At 41.5% G+C, this 20536-nt stretch overlaps 1 protein-coding gene across 6 annotated transcripts in view; it reads right to left on the bottom strand.

Moving 5' to 3' along the window:
* Positions 1–83: 83 nt before the first annotated feature.
* The window catches only part of strip2 (striatin interacting protein 2), a 34470-nt gene continuing 14017 nt past the window's right edge, over positions 84–20536 (bottom strand). For 3 of the 6 annotated variants that reach the window (XM_084909278.1, XM_084909283.1, XM_084909284.1), the window contains 19 exons: positions 19160–19294; positions 18813–18933; positions 17532–17615; positions 16741–16847; positions 16493–16620; positions 15277–15465; positions 14862–14912; positions 11611–11843; positions 10927–10992; positions 10776–10839; positions 10428–10499; positions 9222–9296; positions 8810–8907; positions 7913–8039; positions 6982–7082; positions 6706–6772; positions 6503–6607; positions 6111–6315; positions 84–4679 (listed from right to left, as the gene is read on the bottom strand). In XM_084909278.1, coding sequence (XP_084765404.1) covers positions 4429–4679; positions 6111–6315; positions 6503–6607; positions 6706–6772; positions 6982–7082; positions 7913–8039; positions 8810–8907; positions 9222–9296; positions 10428–10499; positions 10776–10839; positions 10927–10992; positions 11611–11843; positions 14862–14912; positions 15277–15465; positions 16493–16620; positions 16741–16847; positions 17532–17615; positions 18813–18933; positions 19160–19294 — 2279 coding nt within the window. In that variant the 3' untranslated portion in view covers positions 84–4428. The remainder of the gene's footprint in view (positions 4680–6110; positions 6316–6502; positions 6608–6705; positions 6773–6981; positions 7083–7912; positions 8040–8809; positions 8908–9221; positions 9297–10427; positions 10500–10775; positions 10840–10926; positions 10993–11610; positions 11844–14861; positions 14913–15276; positions 15466–16492; positions 16621–16740; positions 16848–17531; positions 17616–18812; positions 18934–19159; positions 19295–20536) is intronic. The other 3 variants (XM_084909279.1, XM_084909280.1, XM_084909282.1) reach the window with 3 other exon arrangements.

Genomic DNA, 20536 nt, shown 5'->3' with positions numbered 1-20536 from the left:
TTGTGTGTGAACTGGCTTTCTGCCCCACATAACCCCTCCGACAACTCGGCCAGCAAATTAAAATGAGTCGACAAACAAACACAAGTGTTCAACACTGTTTAATAAGCAACTCTGCAACTCTGATATCGTAATCTGTCACTCTATCGTATAATGCCTCTATGGATGTGTAATTGCACATACCCCTGAACATCTTCAGTGTCGAGTATTTACTGGATCTAGAATATGCAGATATGGAAGTGTGAGTAACAAAAAACACATATACGGTAATAACGTCCATACAATACTAAACACTTCTGGTGAAATATTACCCCAGATACAATAAACGGCAATTTTCACTGATTGTACAGTTTTCAGGTAGAAAAGAAAAAACAAAATTTTTTTTGTATTCCAAGTCTTCAGTATGGACTTGAATGCAGATAGCAGAAACAAGAGAATAAAAACAGGAAATGGCACTCAAATTTGGCACAAGATACAAAAAGAAATAAACATTACATCTGAACTTTAAGTGCGACCAACACTCACAATGAGCTACTGTGTTTTCGTGACGATGCACAGCTTATGCAGTATGTTTAGAGGTTCAGGTGTATCAGAATGTATATTCCTCTTTACAGGTAGTGAGCCAGAGAATGGCAAGGAAGCTTTTAAAACTGTTGTCATATATATATATATATATCATCTCCATAAACCTGAGAATCTATAAAGTATACAATATTATTGTTAAAGATATCGCCTTCCTGAAGAAGAAAACAAAAAGAATCCTGTGTGGTGCACAACACTGTACGAGTGACTGTACGAGAAACAAAAACAACTTTTCTTACTGGACTGGAAAGACAAAAAGGTTAGCCATTTAAAATGCCACATTAACACGTGAACACAGAACAGAACCATGGTCATGCACATTTCAACAAGACTGAGTATCAAAATTATTTCTATACAGAGATAATACGTAACAGTTTGTAACCCCTCAAAGCAAGTAGATAACAATCTGAAACAATCAACAATTGTACAAAACAAAAGTACATGCTTTTTGTCCTTTGTGCTTGTTTGTGTGCTTAAGTAAAGACATATCCAGGAATCAAGGTGCTCAGCTCTGAAGCATCGTTTAGGCAGTCGCATCTACAGGAAGTTGCACTAAACTGGAAAAGCAGCACCATTATTGTGACAACCGCCACCACCAGTGTGGTTCGCGTGTTGTGCTGTTGTTGAGTGGAAGTGGGGCGTCAGTTAACAGAATGGCCACTGTTCCGATCATGGGTTCGAATAACTCCAGATGGTTCGATAGAAAAGCTCAGGGAAGCAAGCAGACACAATCCAGCCAAGACAACAAATTCGTTTTCACTCTAGAGGTCTTTTTGCTTTAAAATAAACAAATTACAACTTTTGGAAACACTTCATAAAACATGTTTTGTTTGTTTTCTAATGTTTTGCTTCTTTGTGGCGTGCCAAGACAAAACAGACACACTATTGACCTTTAAATCTGCGGAGGACAAAGAGTGCCAAACTAAACAATCAATAAAAATAAAAAAAATGTTCCATTATTTGGATGAAAAACCTTTTAAATTGCCTTAACTTAGTCATAAAAAGGGACAATTACATTCTTTTATTTGAATTTCTTCTGTGTGTGTAAATTTCTCTATTCACAACAGCCAAGAAAAGACACGATCAAGTCAGACTTGTGGACTTTCCAATATGTCCATAATATTGAATAATAATGTTTGCAAATATCTGTCAGAACTATGTCTAAAAATGTTTTTTATTGAATAGGTTTCTGGTGCATTGAGAGAAACTATTTTGTGTGTTTGTTTATGTATTAATATTTGTTTGAGTATTTCTCTGTTTGCATTGTTACCACAATAATCCAAAGACATCCTGAAGCTGTAAAGTCATAGAAAATAAACAAAGAAAAATAGACTTTAACGTCAAAGCATTGACATTTAGGAAACAAAGAATTTATTTTTTTTAAAGACAATTTTGGACTTGTTTTTCAAATACTGCACATATTTATTTATTTCCAATTAAATTTAAATCCTTAATCAATTTGTTAAACATGTACTAAAAATAGCAGGCTCCAGCCCCCCGTGACCCTGATAGGGAAAAGCAGAAGAGAATGGATGGAATTTACTAAAAATATTTGATTTCAAGCAGCTTTCTGACTGTTCAAGTTGAGCCTGGCATTAACTAACCAAAAGATATGATGTTGATCTTATGATGCACTTGAAATTACAGCTGCTCAATTTGCATAACATAATAAGATACTTATTGAGAAATGAAAAGGTTGTAGTTGAAACATAATAAATGGATAAATAAACAAATGAACAACAAGAAATAAATGGATAAATTGGCAAATATGAGAATAAATGCATGAGTAAATAAATGCTATGCCTATATTTTTGGTATATTTTAAAGAATATTAATTAACTGAGTCACTCATTTTTTTTAAATTTAGTTCTAATCTTGGCAGTTTTGGTCTTCCATATAGGTAAAAAAAAAAAAGAAACCCTTCCCCATTCCATAGTCAATAACAAATTCAAACAAGTAATACACAGGTCATATTATGGCTCAGTCACACTTGAGTGAAACTACAACTATAACCTCATTGCGACTAGGAGAAATGAATAATTGCCCAGGAGCTGCACTGAATTTTTCACATTCGCCAACCAATTGCAAGCATTTGTGGTGACCAACTGGGGAAATCGAGAGTGCAACACCCCTACGTCTGTGCAACTAGTCCCAATTGTAACTGCCGAGGTCGCCTGCCGGGAGAAAACCTGTTTTTAAACAGTCGTTGTCCAATTCAAGACTGACTGCCAGACAAACAGAAAAAGGTTTGCAAATAATTGTCCATTTAGAAATGCAGACAAATTATCAACATGTTGCAATCTATCTGAGCCAGTTTGTTTTGTTTTCAACAGAGAACTCAAAACAACTGGCTTTCAATTGACTGCATTTTGTTAAATTCCTGTGTAATTTTCAGTAAAAATTGCTGTCCTGCAGCAATTACGTCACCATTTCTGAATTCGTATTTCAGATCTTTGAGGTTCTGGCTGGACTCTTAATCTAAGCAGTGATGTTCTGTGTCTGTAGATAGCAACAGATTTGCAGTTTTCACTGATTTATCTTAGCTGATTGCTTTATTATCACAAACACATTGCATTTCATTTCCAACTTGACCATATTCAGGGACAGACTGATAGAAGACTGACTCCATCTTGTTGCTGGTTCGTCAATATCTTTGTTCTTGGCACACCACAGTGGCTTTGAAGACAGCGACTGACTGTGAATGGTTGCAGGCTTGGTCTGCACCTTTTGAAGGAACCATTTCAAAAGCAAGTTCATTGCACACGGTTGCAATAATTGTGGTCACACTGCAACCTCCAACCAATGTTTTCCCCAGTGTGACTGTAGCGTTACAGCTTCATTCAAAGTGATATGAAAAACTGAAGCGTTTTGATAAAAAGTACATCCAATTAGCTTCTGTGACCTCTTCATCTCTCACGACATGTATCGAAACAAACCCTGGAGGACATCAGTAATTATAGGTTTGACGTTGCTTAAAATGAAGCTAAGATATTTGGAATAGCAGGATTTCTTTATATAAGGTTAATTTTCTACTTAAAAATACAGATATATTATTTTTAAGACAAAACATTTTGTTTTTTAAACTCACATCTCCCATTTTTTCAGATTTCCTTCTCCACACAAAGACTTTTACACATCCACAGAACAAACCCATACACTAATACGCTGGTATATTTCTCTTTAGTTTTTTTGGTGCCTTCGGAGCAAAGAGCTCCCATGTCTACATTTGGACTATCATAACCCTGTGGCTCCATTTCTCTTTTATACAAAATATATAATAGAAATGTTTAAACCCATCACCGACAATCCACAATCCCTATACCTACAGTAGGCTCTGTGTTAAATTAAAAAAACCGGTTCTTTCAAACAATCATTTATCACCTAATGTTTAGAACACACGTTGATACAAATAAAGAGGAAAACATCACTGAGGAATCAGAAGAGCACCGACATGTTAAAAAAAGGGACATGGTGTAGAAATTGATGTTTTTGTTGTCTAACATGGGGGGCGGGGCAGTATAACTGGCCAAAAAAAACAGTTTCCTGCTACAGCGATACCAGGTGTTTCTTATAACTGCTACCTCTGTTCTTGCCGGTCATGTGTGTTCATAGTAGTTATAGGCACATGTCAGTGTGTGGCACTCTTTAATTTGATCCATTTTACAACTCATCTTTGATCCTCTTGTCATTTCTTCCATTGTTGCATGCAGCTGCCAGCTCCTTCTTCCCGCCGGCGCTGCTTGGTACGACCTCCTTAAACCACTCCCAAGAGGCTCAATGTGTGACCTTCGCACAGTTACATCCACCCCACGCCCTCATGCCCCCCTCTCTTCCCTCCCTCCCCGTACATTATGGATTCTGTAGTAGCCCCTCCCACTGGATTGGCTGCGAGAAGACCTCTCTCTCCAGCCACATCTCGTAGCTGTAGTGGAAGTCCTCCGGCAGCTCTACGCGCTGGCCCAGCACGCTCTGCAGGCAGTTGTCCACGGGCGCGAAATCTCCGTTCCTGTTCCTTTCGTAGCGGCGGCTGTTGAACTTCTCGATGCTCTCCCTCAGGGCACACTCCTCTGCCTGGAAGTCCCACGGCCGTGCGTCGATATCTGTGATTTTTACACAATTTGAATTTGAATTTAAGTGCCTGCTTCTTCTTTCTATCTCCTACTCTTTCCCGCTCTCTCTCTCACGCTCACAGTGACAGCTTGCTTGATCTCCCGTGAGGGATGGGAACCCTGAAAAGTCCCACCACCCCACTGCCACCCCCATCCCTGTTGCCATAGCAACACAAACCAGACAGTTTGCCATTGGCTGCTGGACAACTGTACTACACACATATATGACAGTATAGGAATCATGCAACCAGCTGCACAAACACCCACATACATGCAGTAATTACCCTGAAGGTGCCTGTTTTCACAGCCCCGGGTACACATGTTCATTATGCTGCAGTCTCCTCTCTGTTCATCAGCTCTGAGTGAGGAGCACTGCTGGGGCCAATTAGCTCTGTGACTGCTTCGTTTAGGAAGATCTAAAAGGCTAAACTGAATGTATTCTGAGCAACGCTGCAGGATAAGTTAATCTGTGACTCCAGCCTATCAGACTACAATTTACTAAGCTCCACTCAACAGTTTTTGACTAACGTAATAAATACCCTGTGTCATCATCATAAAGCATACAATAAAACTGTCACAGCTGTTCCCATTAAAACGCTGTTAGAAAATTCTATTTTGCATTTTTAAATCAGATTTCTAATTTGTATTATTTATATTTTTACTACATTATCTTTTCTTTTAGCTAATGTACTTTGTCACTGTGAACTAAGAGTCAGACACTGGCTTATCATAGACATATTAATGCATACTGACATTTTTTTTAAAGCACACTGCAGAAAATCTGAATTTGGAAGTGCTGTTATAACAGCGTTTGTCCAGCAGAGGGTGCTCTATGTGTTCAGCACTGCAGCACAAGTAGCAGAGAGTCATCAAAGCTGAATGGTGCAGAACAAATGGCTTCTTCACTTAAGTTACAGTAACTTTATGGTTTAGATATACTGTATGTGTATTATACATAAAGAATATGCTCTGCTATATCTATTAAAGGATTTTTTTTGTATCTGTCCCCAAAATCACATATCAGTTGCTCCAAATTGGATAAAAATTGGTTAAAGATAAATTCCTAGACATAAAGTGTTAAAAGGATTAAAAATGAAATAAAACCCAGAGAGCACACAAGTCACAAAACATAAATTGGTCTTTAGTAAATCAAACTGAACTGTGCAAACAGATTATGGGCTGTTCCCCAGTACACAATGATATATTCTCTTCCCATGAGACGTGTTTTTTGACCTTTCGTCCACACATAAACAATGTTTTAGGTCACTGAAAACGGAGCTTCTGTGCACAGTGTTATTTGTAGCTTCTGATTGGCCAGTATTTTCAGTTTTTTGGGGGGTTTTGTGATATTTTTCAAAATGTAAGCAGAAAATCCCTGTTTCAACAAATCTTCGCATGCTGCTTCTGCCAGCTGCTATTTACCGTTTCCATAGGCCCAGTCATCATTGAGCCTGTGCCGGACCTTCTGGTAGATAGCCGACATGGTCTTCATGTTGCTCTTCCTCCACTGGCGGCCCAGGTACTTGGTCTGAATCTTGAGCAGTTTGAGAACATAGAGCTGCATCATGGCCTGCTTCACCTTCAAAGCCCTCTTCAAGATGGGGGCAGACTTGAAAACAACCAGCATCTGAAAGAAAGATTAAATATAATGAAGCAAATTGAAGGCATCTTACAAACTAAATGTCCCTTTAACAGGATGCACACTCGTAAGGAGGCAGATATCACTTTGCATTCAATATAAAGATATTGAATTCAGGTGGGCGTTTCAACCTAAGGCTTCTTTATGAGACGCAGACTAATGCAGATTTACACACCATGGTCCTCGAGTGTTTCCACTTGGTCAGCTTGTTCAGGATTCTCAGCAGATTAATGCAGGAAAACAGATTCCTCCAGCAGAACTGACTGCTGTCTCCGGCTTCCTGAAAACACACGTGGAGACACCGAGATCATCATTACACAGCGAGCGCTACGTTCTTAGCTGACTATTACTCATTGAGGCTCAATCAGTGTGACTCACCAGGCTCTCAGCTGTAAGCTCAGGCATCTCATGGACCACACAATGGGGAAAGTCCAGCACACATATACTATAGTGTGAAAACACAGAAACAAACAACGAGAGCCAAAAACTGATAACTCTGCAGGTCAACCTGTCACCTGTAACTTAATGTGAATCTGTATGAACCTCTTTTAGGTTATTACACCAAACAGATGCTTGTGCGACTGATCGTCAGAGGTTGAAAATGGTGACGTAAATGGCGCTGTAAGTCGAAAGGATGAGAGAAAAGGATCCTACCTGTTTTTGGCACTGATGTAAGACATGATGTTCTGGTTAAAGAACTTGAGGATGAGTGGGATACAGTTGGCAAACACCAAGTGTTGGGAGACAATCTCAAACTGCAGGGAAAAAAAGAGGAGGCGGCAGTGAGGAACAGTCTGGAGAAGAGCCATGGCTGAAAATGCAACGGTTACATTTAGTGATATGTATTGGAAGAAAGGAAAGCCAATCAATCAGTCAATAATAGTAAAAATAATGCAACACATTTCAGACTTTTCATTGGGGGGTGTGGGGAAAAAACAACCCAATATTACTGCTGAGTGTGGAAAAGATCAGGAGCCAAGTGGGGTCATTTCTCATGCTGAAGCTACAGTATTCATCTCAATGCCGAGTTTGTGTGGGTCTCAAACAATCCACAACCGATTTGACTTCCCACTGTAGCCGCTTTCCCCTTCAAAATTGTGTCAGCATGTAATGTCCTTTAGTTGCAACAGAGGGCGCTATCATTCTAAGTTTACAGAGCAGCTTCTCAACGATGTAGATATCCCTTACTAGCATCAGAAAAATTCATAATCACTGAAGCAACAAAAAACTGAGATACTAAGCACCAGAAATGAGGATGAATCATTTAAAAAAAAAAAACAAATGTGCTTTTTCAGTGAGTTTTACATCCTCACTGAGATGAACTCCAATTGCGAATCTGTGTGTGAGTCAGGGGTTTGCGAGTTGTGAGTGAAGATAAGGCTACAAACGTGTGAGGGGGGGAGGAGGATGAAATGGAGAAAGTGATGGCACACTTGACTGATTAATCAGGCGGAGGACTGGGGAGGTTACAGTGGGGGAGGTGTATGGATTTTATCAGGGTAGAGAGGTGACATGTAAGAGGAGGAAAAGTAAGTTAAGGTGTATGTAGGAGGGCACAGTGAAGGTGTCTGTGTGTGTGTGTAACCTGATAGATATGGTTGAGTTTGAAGTGCTTGAGGAGCAGGAGCAGCAGAGCAGAGATGGCCTTGACGATGATTTCCTTGTGCCGGTTAACATCGATTCCCAGCTTCATGCTCTGCAGGACGGTGATACTAAAAGAAACACGCTGTAACTGTAAGGCATTTGGGTCTTTAACAGTATAATCACTTCTCTGACAAAGTGACAGGCACAGAAGGAGACCGAATAAGATTTATTTTGGGCTTTTTAAAAAACTTTTTTTTAGCCAGGACAGAACTGGAAGACACGCAGGAAACAAACTGGGGCAGACTTGAACCCAGGCACCCTGTATGGCCTTCTGATGGCTCTGCTGCCAGCTCAGGCAGGTGAGCGAGTGCGTAGTTTCAAAACATGCTCACCAAAAAAAAAAAGAAATGGATTTCAGCCATGAAAATATCAGACATCTTTCTTTTTTCTGAGTGGGTGTTTTTGCATCAGGAAAACTGTCTCTCCTTTCATTGGCGTGTCAGCGAATCTAAAACAGAGCCATCCTACAGACCACAAACAACCCACAAGTAGTGCATTTCCACCAGTGCTAACAGCCAAGAAAATCCATAAGAAAAGCAGGCTGTTTTTTTCTTGCCAAGTGATTAGACAAAAATAAAAATAAATCGTACATAAACAGCAGTGCAAAGATGCTCCCGAGAGAATTTCTTTCTTTTTATTCCACACTGCATCTTTTTTTAATTATCGCTGAGCATTATTAGCAAAAGTGTGTTTACTCTTCAAAACTGTCTCATCTAAATATGGCTCTAGATATCAACAGCATCATGACAAAAAAAAGAAAAGAAAAAAACAGCAGCACGGGTAGGGGAAAGAAAAGAAAGACAGTCAAGGATCCCAGCAGTCTTTCGGCAGTACTTACGGCATCTCCTCAGGCAGCACATCAGCCAGGATGTTGATGGAGTCCGTTTTGGCTTTGGAGGTCGGAGCTGCTGCGAGCAGTAGCTTCAGGAGGGCAATCTGATGCAAAAAAGAACACAAAAATAGAGGAATAATAACAGGCTAATCATTCAAGTTTCTACAGTACCCTCTTAAAAATCTTGTAAGCTCTTTTGTCCTCCACAAAACACATTTCATATGAGATAATGTGCAATAATTTAATGCTAGCTAAAAAAAAAAGAAGCACGAAGTGGTATCAGAAATATGATTGAAACCAGTACAGAGACAGTTGCTAACCACTGAGACTCTGCGTTAGACTATTGAAGATTTAATGAGCTGGTTTTATTAAACAAAGGTCAATAACTCCGGTGAGAATTTAATCATGAGGTACTCACCACATACTGTGACAGGTTGGGAAGCATTCCCAGGTACAGCATCTCTGCTGGTGTGTCCTCCACTTCCTCTTCACCCTGGGAGATAACACGTGCATACAGTGGAAAGTCAACACTGAGTGCTCAATATGGCAACATTCGAATCTTTCTTCCAAATTTAAGTTCAAACACCTGAACAAAGGCAGATATAAGCTCAACACTGACAGAATTGGGGAAATTAGAGCCAATCACATGATGTGATCACAGCCAATCGATCGAGTTAATGTTGCTGAACCAGACCTATATTCACGTTCATGCTCAAGTTTGACATCAGCCACTGTATTTCACACAGTTCTAATGTTACCGCGCTGACAACATCTGTCCACAGGCAGAACAAGGTCTTTGTATTGGTGAGAATTAACAGATCTCTGGATCACACGATTCCTTCTTGCAGCCAGTGTGGTCCTACTGGCTTCACCTGCCCTGGAGGTGCTCCAAAAAACTGCAATGCTGTGGACTTGTGGCTGATTTAAACTTCTGCAGTGAATCTTTGTAGAGACCACGACATAACCTACATAAGCATTGAGCATGGGGTTAAATACTTTGCAGTTATGTGAATTAGATCTATGCAGTATCACGCATAGATCTATTTACGGTATATATAGATATATTTTTCATTTATGTTCACCTGCTGTCACAAGCTGTGGGTAGTGACTGACGGGATAAGATCATGGACACTAGCAGCATGAATCACATTCACAGGTGTCTGTTATCACCCTCAGAGTTTGGGTGAGGACCTCAGACATTTAGGATGCAACCTTCTGCTGGGAAGCCTGGGGTCCTATGATTCATGTACATGTCAAGTAAACGCCCACGGCAGTCACTGGAACACGTCAGATACACGGAGGCTCCAACAACACTTGCCGTGGCACCAGCACGGTATCAGGCAGGTGGTTTACGGCTGTAGCTGATCAGTGGACAGAGATCTGAAGGACCGCTTTTGCCAACTGTGCAAGACGCAGTTCTAAACCTTAAATATGTATAGCTGGCAAAGAGTTTGGCTTGATGGGAATGGTACTTTCTTCATTTTTAATGTATTTGTGAGGTTACTGTGTCTGGTGCGTAAGCCTAATAAGTCTGAAATCGGGCGTGCTTGGAGAAATCATTACAGTTGTGCCTGCTCCCTGTAATACACTCTATATTATACACAAGCCTGGTAGGATTGCTGACCAGAGTCAGTGGACACTGCTGCAGCTCCTCTTCCCTTTTGATCTGAACTTCAGCAATGGACATGTACTTATGCTGGAGAAAAAAACATATGAGAATAATTGTTAATTAGCATCGTCGGCTGACACCCAGAGCTTTGTGATTAAGCATATCAGTCTGTTCTACGAAGACGTTATGGATTTTTCAGTGGGAGGCCAATTTCAAGGGGATTCAACAGTGTGGGAGTATTGATTAACGGAGACTATATCCACAAGGAAGTGGATAAGGGCATCTAGAAATGTGAATTTGTGTAAGAATGGTTTACTAAGTCAGAAACATAGAAAATAACCCCACAGTAATTCCCACACTCACCTGTTTAAGAGTCTTGACACTCTCATGGATGGGTCTGGGTAAGCCCACCAGGGTTTCTGTGTCACTGTAAAGTAACGAACAGCACTGAATGAAGAAGTCACCAAAAACTGAATGAATACAGATATTTAACAGTCTTAGATGAAGCACCTACTTCCCCAGAGTAAAACCGATGAACTTGTTCCTACTCGTCTCGAGGAAGTGCTCGATGTCTTTCTCCCTGAAGACAGGAGCAGACTTAAGTGAGATTTAAGCCACAAATATGTGCGCACACACCCACATAAACGCACACAACACAAGATCACAGCGTACTGCATCAGCTCCCTCTCAAATCTCATCGGGCACACGGTGTGCTGCTGCTGCTCTCTGTGAGAAGGGTTAAGAACCTCCTACTGATCAGAGTCTAATCATCATTGTGTGATGCAGCGCTCTGACCAAAGAAAAAACACACAGTAACGAGAGCGCCCAGTGACACAGCTCAGTTAAAGAAAAGGCTTTAACTGATGCACTGCTATAACGTGTTTGTCTTCTCTGAGATGTATTATTCAACAGCAGCCCCCTGCAGAGACACCCAGGCTCCTGTCTGAAATACACAGATGGAGAGCATATTGTTGGACGTTGGCGAGGAGAGAAATCTGGAGGAGGTTGTGTTTAAGATCTACTGGGAAAACAGACACCACCTTCCCGTCATGTCCCAGCTGAAGTTTCCTGTACCCCAGTGGTCACCTTGGTAACAAACCAACCAATCGTTTGGAACTTTTGTAGAATAAAACGTCATATCATGAACAACTTTCTGACTTTTAGGAATACAGATTGAAACAACATTTTTTTTATTAACCTGACTTTAGGGGCCCAAGGAAGACCTTTGGGGAAGTTGACCCTCTCTGTCGGTGGTCTCAGAGGAGGTGGCGGTGGTGGCGGTTGGATGATGACGTCGCGGTCCAGAGGGTCCACCTCACCCTCAATACCACTGTCCGTGTCCTCAGGGTCCTCCTCTTCGTCCCGGGCGTCGTCGTTCTTAAAGGGGTCTCGCTCGTTGTACGTGTCCAAGCTGTCCTGCTTGACCAGGGGCTGGGAGACAGAGGGGAGAGGAGGGGAAGGAGGTCAGATATGCACCTACTGTGCAATCAAGGAGTTAGCAGCTCGTCCAAATTTTTTAAGACATAATAAATTCCAGTTTTCACTGCAAAACCAAGACGTGATTGAAAATCCTCCATATAAACTTTACCTGTGAGTTTATCAGCTTTAAGCACCTTCTTCTCTGCAAATGTATATGAAATCATGCAAAAGGAATTAAAGTGCTTCCATCTAGACTGCAGGAAGCAGTGCACCAGATACCATTTTTACTCCATAAGATGATGTGTTTTAATTAAAGTGCAAAAAATACTAAAAACTACACACTTTCAGCTCAAGCGTTCCATATGTGGTTATTAGCTGGACCTATAGTATATAATTTATAGCAATGCAGCCTCAGTGTGAGGACTCTTAAGGGACAGGTGAAGCAAACCTGCTGCAGGAGGAGTATTAAAGAAAGCTGCTGATGGAGGCATTTGTGAGGCACCACATACTGGTCACACTGAAAACACACAGCCTTAAAAAAGTGTGTAAGTGTACCTCAATGGGAAATACATCTTCTCCTCTGCTAAAGGATAGCACAGGAGAAGATTGACTCCACTATTATGCATCATATCACCTTAGCACAGAGGCTAATTACGACCCAAGTGAAGCTGAAGTCAATACATGTTGAGATTTACATGTCACAGTTACAATAATGAGAATGACAAATGTGCACAGCTTCTTAACAGCAAAACAGACCGCAATATATCTGCACACACCCACACAGACCTGTGAAGTGGTCTAATTGCACAGGAATGAATACACCTGTGTGGGTGGATGTGTATATGTGTGTGACTTAAATATGAAGCTGTATACAGGAGGCGAGCTTTAGGGATCTCCACCTCTATTGCTCACTTAATATCAAATTTCATTCTTTTGAGGCAGTGATAGCCTTCCTCTTAACCTTTAAATAGAAAGAGGGTGGCAGCTTCCCCTTGAAGCTAAACGAAAGTAATTGACATCATTCCATATTAAACGTAGCGTTATAGCATCTGCAAACACTTACCTTTAAAGCTCACTAATTAACACACATTAGAAGCAGTAATAGCAGTCTTTTTGACGTTTGGAGGGAACTATGTTTGTTTTATCAAAATACTATCAAATACTGATACTATACTAATACGCAAAGCTAAGCTAACTGTTTCTTTGGGCTTTTTGGTCATTGATATTTAGGCTGTCAACCAGCACCCCTAAAGCAAATTATTGAGGTTTAGAGCTAAATTATGTTTAATAATAATAAAAAGTCTATAAAAAACCTTATAGAAGGATATTTATTTGTTTTTGTTTTTTGTTTTTGGCACAGGCAGTTTGTCCCATTTTAGCCACCAAACACTCTTTGATAAAGTCCCCTGCTACATCAGCTTTTATGACTGAAGAAGCCTAAAAAGGAGTCCAGTTGCCTTCACCTCAAGTGCGTGAGGCTGAAATAAGCTGGATGGCTGGAAACCTACACAGACACATGTTTATTACGCTTTAAGTCTTTATGCTAAGCTAACAGATATTCCACATAAAAAACTGAAGCAACAGATTTCTTGAAATGTTCTTTTAACTCTCTTAGGTTACTGTGTCCTGTCAAAAACCTGTGAAACAAATGTGATATATTGAAGAAAGACTTCCACAACACCACAAGCAGCATGTCTGATTAAACTTACCACACACCACACATCTGCACTGAAGAAACGGGTAAAAACGCAAGCGGCAGTCTTAAAAAGACATTGTTCATATTGAACTCTTAAGTGCCAAACACACACACACACACACACAAAGCATCTTTGTTTTCTACTTCTACAATGAATGATTGTGGTAAGAGTGCAAGCATCAGGCATGAGTCAGCGTTCGGGGCATTAGTTGAGCTACTGGAGTCGATGTACAGTATTGGTGTATCAGTGGTAGCGCTAATGCTAAGTGAGCACTAATAGTGAGTGTATGGTGGGAGGGAGGGAGTGGGAAGAGGGAGAGGAGAAGGTGAGACTGTGTCGTGAGCCATTCTCTATGGAAAAGCCATTCTCTGCTATGTGGGAGGTAAAGCTAGTGGTTTTTTCTACCAGGGTTAGGGGGCAACTGCTTTTAATGCCATCCATTTAAGAGAGAGGTCAACTGAAACCTACAATACAGCACCTGCAGAAGTAAAACTACAGTGGCGGTGAGCTCAATTCACCTCCTCAATGAATGCATTTTAAAGACATTGACCCCTAGTCCACACTCTACGGTGCAAGGTGATTTTTGAGACCAAACCCAGTAGCAATGTGATGAAAACTACAAGGGAGATGCTCCTACTGTTGATGTCTGAAGTGAGCTTTCTTTATGGGACTGCTCCAGCGCCAGTGATTACAGCCAGCAAGTCAGCCCTGTCCCTCAAACCCTGCCGCCCCAGGAGGAAGAGGAGGAAGAAAGAGTAACGAAAAGAGGGGAGAATAGTGGAATATGAGCAAAAATAAAAGAGGGGAAAAGACAAAATGGAAAAGCAAAGCAGGGGAAGGGAATGAGGGACACTTGGAGGATTAAAACAGAAGCATGCAAAAATTATTAAAATAACAGGAGACTTAAAGGAAAGCAAAAGAAATACACACATGTGCATGAAGCTGGAAACAATTAAATGGAGTATTAGAAATTAGGCAGAATGTAAGGCTGCACCAAAACCATCTATAACATCAGAATTTTGCCAATCCATTATCTATTCAAACACTAAAGAGTTTGCCCAGTGGATAACTTCAAACTCCAATTTAAATCAGGTAAATTATCTGACAAGTGCAGTGCATCCGGTCGGGACTGGATGAGTTTTAAATGGCAACAGTTAGGACAAGTAGAGGAGAAAAGTAAACGCAGGTAGAAGGAGAAAAAGGAAGCCAAAGAGGCAGAGAGAGGAGATTTTGCACGGGGCGGGTTGCAGGGATGTGGGAGAGGAGTGCAAAAAGTCTAGCTCAGTGCAGAAAGAAAATGCAGGAGAATAAGAGGGAACTTGTGGGTAAAGACCTGCTTCTTGGGAAAAGGACTGTCTCCTTCCAAGCTATCAACAAAGGCACTCTGTGGGGACACAAGGAAGGAAGAGGGGCAATTAAAGAGGAAGCCTGTCCAGTCAAACTTTGTAGTATTAAAAAAAAAATAGAGAGGCTGGGATTCTCAAAGCTGTCCGAGCACCAAGATCATCTGTGGTCACTGACTTACAGCAGGGAACTGATGATGTTGGAACTTTTGGAAAAAGGTGACCCAGCAAAGAGTTAGAGAGTGAGAGTCTACTAGGGTAGATAGATGAAACTGATCAACATTACATTAGTTTGTATTAATAACAGCATGCCAGCAATATACACTAAAGTGACACTGTCACCTAAACGTTGTCTAAATGGATTTAGCTTCAGTGTGATGTCCATGTGTGCTCGAGGGCTAGTACCCTGCGGCTGCGGCGACCTCTCTTCTGCTGTTGTTGCTGTTCGATGAGCTCCATGGCGGAGGCCGGGGGCGAGGCCGCTCTCATGGCCCTGACCACCTTGATGCTGTCCTCTGGCAGTGGGGGCAGGTTGAGACGCTCCCGGTGTCGCACCTTCATCTCCTGGAGCTCCTCAAAACCTCCCAAAGTAAACTGGAAGACAGAAAAGACCCAGGTAAACAATGATTCATGTGTTATAAAATATTACCAACAAAGTTTAAGTAATGTCTATTAACAGGGGAATAAAATTTTGTAAACAATAATGTGTATGTGTTAGTCCCCATTGGGAAATAACTCTTCTGCATTTAACCCATTCACCCAGTGGGCAGCCACCAGGGAGCAGTGTGTAGGGACAGTACACACCCCTTCCTAATCAACCAATCACATGGCAGCAACTCAGTGTATTTAGTCATGTAGACGTGGTCATCACGACCTGCTGGAGTTCAAACTGAGCACCAGAATGGTGAGGAAAGACAATCCAAGTGGCTGAACCTGGCATGGTGTTAGTGCCAGATGGGCTGTGTATAATTCAGATTTTCCACATCATAACCATCTGACAATGGTATTAAAAAAAAGGAAACTATCCAATGATTGGCAGTTTTCTGGGAGAAAATGCCTTGTTGACGCCAGGGTCAGAATCTGGTGTAAACAACATAAAAGCATGAATCCATCCTCCCTTGTATCAACCGTTCTGGCTGCTGCTGGTGTAATACTGTGGACATTTTCTTGGCACACTTTGGGCCCCGCAGTGGCAATTTTGGATCATTTAAACGTCACAGCCTACAAAACACAGTACTGTTTTTGACCTTGTCATGCCTTTATGGCCACAGTGTACCCATCCTTTGACTGCTGCTTCACTGCACTCCAGCGCCTCCACAGTCACCAGATGTCAATGCAACAGAGTAGCAAATTTACTAACTGTGCGATGCCATCATGTCAATATGGACCAAAATCTCTGGGGAATATTTCCAGCACCTTGTTGAATCTATGCCACAAACTATTAAGACAGCTATGAAAGCAAAATAAGGCCCAACCAGGTACCAGCAAGGTCTAAATAATGAAGTGGGCGCTGAGTGTTTGTGAAACTTGTTTTATTAAAAAAATAAAATAAAAAATGCAGACATGGACAGAAATAGATTTATTTGCATTACATGCAACAACTTGACTGTAACACACTGACCAGTATTGTTTTCCACAGCAGCAGTAGTACTTTCTTCATGGGGAAGTGTGGCGCGTTCATGCTGCAGAACTTGGTCACCATGGTGAAAAGCAGTAGAGCAAAGGGCTCTCCGTTGTAAAGAGGAGAAGCTGGAGGGGGGGGTCAAAGGCAATGTTTTTAAATGGAATAAAATGACATGCAGCATGAAAGCCAATGAAAAGATATACTCATGTAACTTCAAAATACTGAATAAACACACATGCACACACCGAGCTCATTCTTGAAGGTCTCTCTGGCTGCTATCCACTCAGGTCGGTCGTCTTCTGTTTGCACTCTAATGGTTTCCACCATCAAGTACATGATGCTCAGTAAGACTCTGCGAGAAAGGAAACGTCCAAAGAACTCATCATGGACACATTGAGGTTATGTGTGCATTTGTCTGTGTGTGGCATGCATTTAACTGCTGCCCTGACCAGATATAATGGCCCTAAATGGCCTATAAGTACAAGAATCATTGATATAACAGAGGAAATTATAAGCAAGTAGCGCTTGGTTTTGCAAATTGCTCACGCATTTAGGAGAAAATAATCTCCGAGCTCTGGCTGGATAATGCAGCCATTCCCTCGTAATTATCTGATGCAATACAGGTGGTGTTTTGTACATTAAATGCTTTGTTCGCTCAACAAAGCTTCTCGCTCGGTTCAAAAGGACTATAATGGCTTTCGGTTCTGCGGCAGTAATTAAGGGCAAATCCACTCGTCTAGCTTGTAATTATTTGCAAGTGTTCATTTAGGGAACGCACAGACGGCGCTACTGTATGTGTGTGAATCGTATGATTTCATGTGTTTGTGTGTAAGGCCTGTTGTGTTAAAAAAAATCTATTTCATTAGGCAGAAGTAGAGCGAAAATGAATGTGAGGACAACAGTCAGCGAATACAATTACATTTTGCAGATTAGGCCAGATGGCATGAAGTTAAGCATTTTGGTTATTTTTAAACAGTATTTATTGGCCTCCTGATCTGAAGCAGACAGGAAGCTGAATCGGTTTTATGCTGCTTACCTGAGCTCTGTGCTGTCTGCAAGAGAGATGGCAGGCTTCCTCACCGCACTGCTGCACGCCTGGCTGTTGCTGCGGGAACAAATGCTACATGATTTTAGTGGATTATCTGAAAGTGGCAAGCCAGTCTCTGAATACATCGCAGGTGAGACTACCTGTACCTGTATGATTAACACTTCATCATGTTTTTCCTGCTCGTCTTGCTGAAACCGCCCTGCTCCGCAGCTCTATGCAACTTGAAGATGCCTCGCAGCAGCTTATGTAACAACAAAGCAGCACTGAAGCCCAACCGAGCCTTTGTCACGCCGCGTTCCCAGTGAAGGGGTCTGTTGATCACAGGCGGCGCGCTACCTATAGTCTCTCCTCAGCAGCCTTTTGTGTGTCTCTGCCTCTCCGAAGTAATGAAGAACAGAGGTGTAGTGCTATGTATCCAGTTACAATGCGCTCCCAGTATCATTACATTTGTATATGACCATGTAACTAAAGTGGCAAGTTTGCATACATTAGTCATCTTTAACTGACCACATCATCAAATGATGGACTGGATTTATGATTAGATCACAGCCATCTGTCTGTTCAGCTTCAGCTTCATCTCTGCCTGGCTGACCATCTTCATCAGCCTCTGCATATTCCTCGCTTCTCTCTCTCTCTCTCTGATCCCCAGGGAATGCTAGCCCCTCTCTCCCTTACCTATTCTGAGTTAGACTAAGACGTGAACTTGTATTTGTGTTTACAAGGCAATTACTTTTTCACACAAGACGAGGTTGGCATTTTTCACTCAATTAATGATATCATCATTTACAAAACTGCATTTTGTATTTACTAGTTTATATTTGTCTAATGTTAAAAATTGATGATCTGAAACATGTAAGAGTAAGAAATATAACAAAAAAGAAAGATGTCTACAAGGGGTCATGGCAGCAGCATGCTTCTATGCCAGCCCATAAAAAGCTTGTTTGAATCTCCACTTTTCTTATAATAAATCTGCGATAGGACAGAGGTTTGTACCTCAGTTTTCTATAATTGTTCTATTATTTTTGATAATTTTGTTTTAATTAAACAGTCGGATTCCCCTGGTCTGCACTCATTCTAAGTCAACCCGCCGGGGGCGCCCCAGCGAAGGGGACCCGAACGGGCATTGCAGCTGAGGCGATCCACAAGAAGGGCGAGGAGGGCGATGGAGCATCTGCTCCCCCAGGAGCGCTTCGCACCCCAGCCTGGAAACATCCCTGCAGCACTGCATAAAGAACAATGTTACATTTATAACCAGGGTGTCTTACTCACTCTATCTCCATGCTAAGCAGCTCCAGCAGTGCTGTGAAGATGCCCATGTCGTACAGCAGGAAAATGTTGTGCCTGGACCAGTGGAGGACATCCACCTCTGTGTCACACTCATCAAACACTCCTGGAGAAACAAGGCGAGAAGTGATGACTATTCGAAGCAAATGATGGCAGAATAGCAGTGACCCATGTAAATAATGAAATCATTCTATTTCTGTGCATTCTGGCTCACTGTCACGACCTTGTTGAAGACTTAGCCATGGTTAATATTAACAGCAAGACATGTGCGTTTCCTCTAAAACCTAAATGTCTGCTGTGAAAAAGGCTTGTATTTTGTGCAGCCCACACACCCTGAGCCAGGTAGAGGATGGCCCTGGCCACCTTCAGCCTCTTGTCCCTGTCCGTCACCTCCAGCGCGTCCAGCAGCCTCATTACATACGCCCTCTGCTCCTCCACCGTCAGCTCGATCCACCGCCTGCCTCGAGCTGCAGAAAGGACACAGAAACAAATGGTTCAAGGTTGCAGTCAGATAAATTTAATTTGTATTTTTTTTCTGTGACTTAGAGAACTCCGAGTGTATCTGTGTCGACTTTTTCAAAGTTTTGATGCACTTTGCAGCATTTTTTAAGGATTGAAAAATGAGAGGAAAACAAAGAGATGCTAAAGTTCCTGTTACAAACTCACGAGCGGAGGAAAAAGTGAGGAAAAGAAACTTGAAAACAATCTGAATCTACAGGGAAGTTAATTTTTCAAAATAACAAGAATACAAATAATTTTATAATAATGACACAGTCCTCGTACTTTGGTTTGCTACGGTCAAGGAATGATGCAGTTGCTGCGTGCTGCACTAAAGCCGTTTCCTATAGTAACATGGATGTCGTAAACCCAGGATTCTCATTGGCTGTTGCACAAAAGAGATACTTATCACTTCCTGTTCTCGTTAGGTGTTTTCTTCATCACAGTGGATTACATATCAAACAATTAAGATGTGATTAAAGTGCAAATTTCCAGCTTTAATTTTACTGCACTGTGCCGTGCATGCAATTAATTTAGCTAACTGCAAAAGTAGCTGTTAGTTCTGCCATCTGGGAATCCATTATATTCAGATATTTTGGCAGACTTGTATGTTGTGGCTCACTGCATTATCTCTGGAGATAGCTGAAAGCAATGAGGAGAAACCTGATGTATGCTTTAAAAAAAACACTATTTTTAAGACTAGCAAAAACTGAGTCTGAGTGCACCTCAAACAACTACAAAAACAGCAGCACTGCAGAAATGCACTCAGTCTCTAGCAAGGACTATGGGATTTTTTTCCTCCCATCTTCTACTCTTAGACTCTTCAGTTGATTAGACAGGCAGTGATAAGCATTAAGGAGTAAAGCATCCTCACTGATCTCTTTCAACTTAACACACTCTCACTTGTGCAAGGAAAACACACAAAAAACGTTCTAATTTCAGCACACATCACAGAAAACTTCCCTTTTTTTTTAAACAGCAAAGACCATCAATTAGACGTGCCTTGATAATAACTGTAATTCATGAGAGTGACGGGGAGGGTAGCAGCATAAAACATTGATGAGCTCTCGCATGCTACACTAACACGTCCACAAAAAGGACGAGTCAAACAGGAAACCGCACATATAAACACTAATGGAAAGACAGTGATGCAAACAGGCAGCTCTGTCCTCTATTCCTCCATAAAACAGTGAAGCTCTCATCTAATTCTG

Source organism: Perissodus microlepis, chromosome 17, assembly GCF_051167445.1.
Source record: "Perissodus microlepis isolate ML-2025 ecotype Zambia chromosome 17, ASM5116744v1, whole genome shotgun sequence".
Classification (NCBI taxonomy): Eukaryota; Metazoa; Chordata; class Actinopteri; order Cichliformes; family Cichlidae; genus Perissodus; species Perissodus microlepis.
This window is presented reverse-complemented; position numbering and strand designations above follow the sequence as displayed.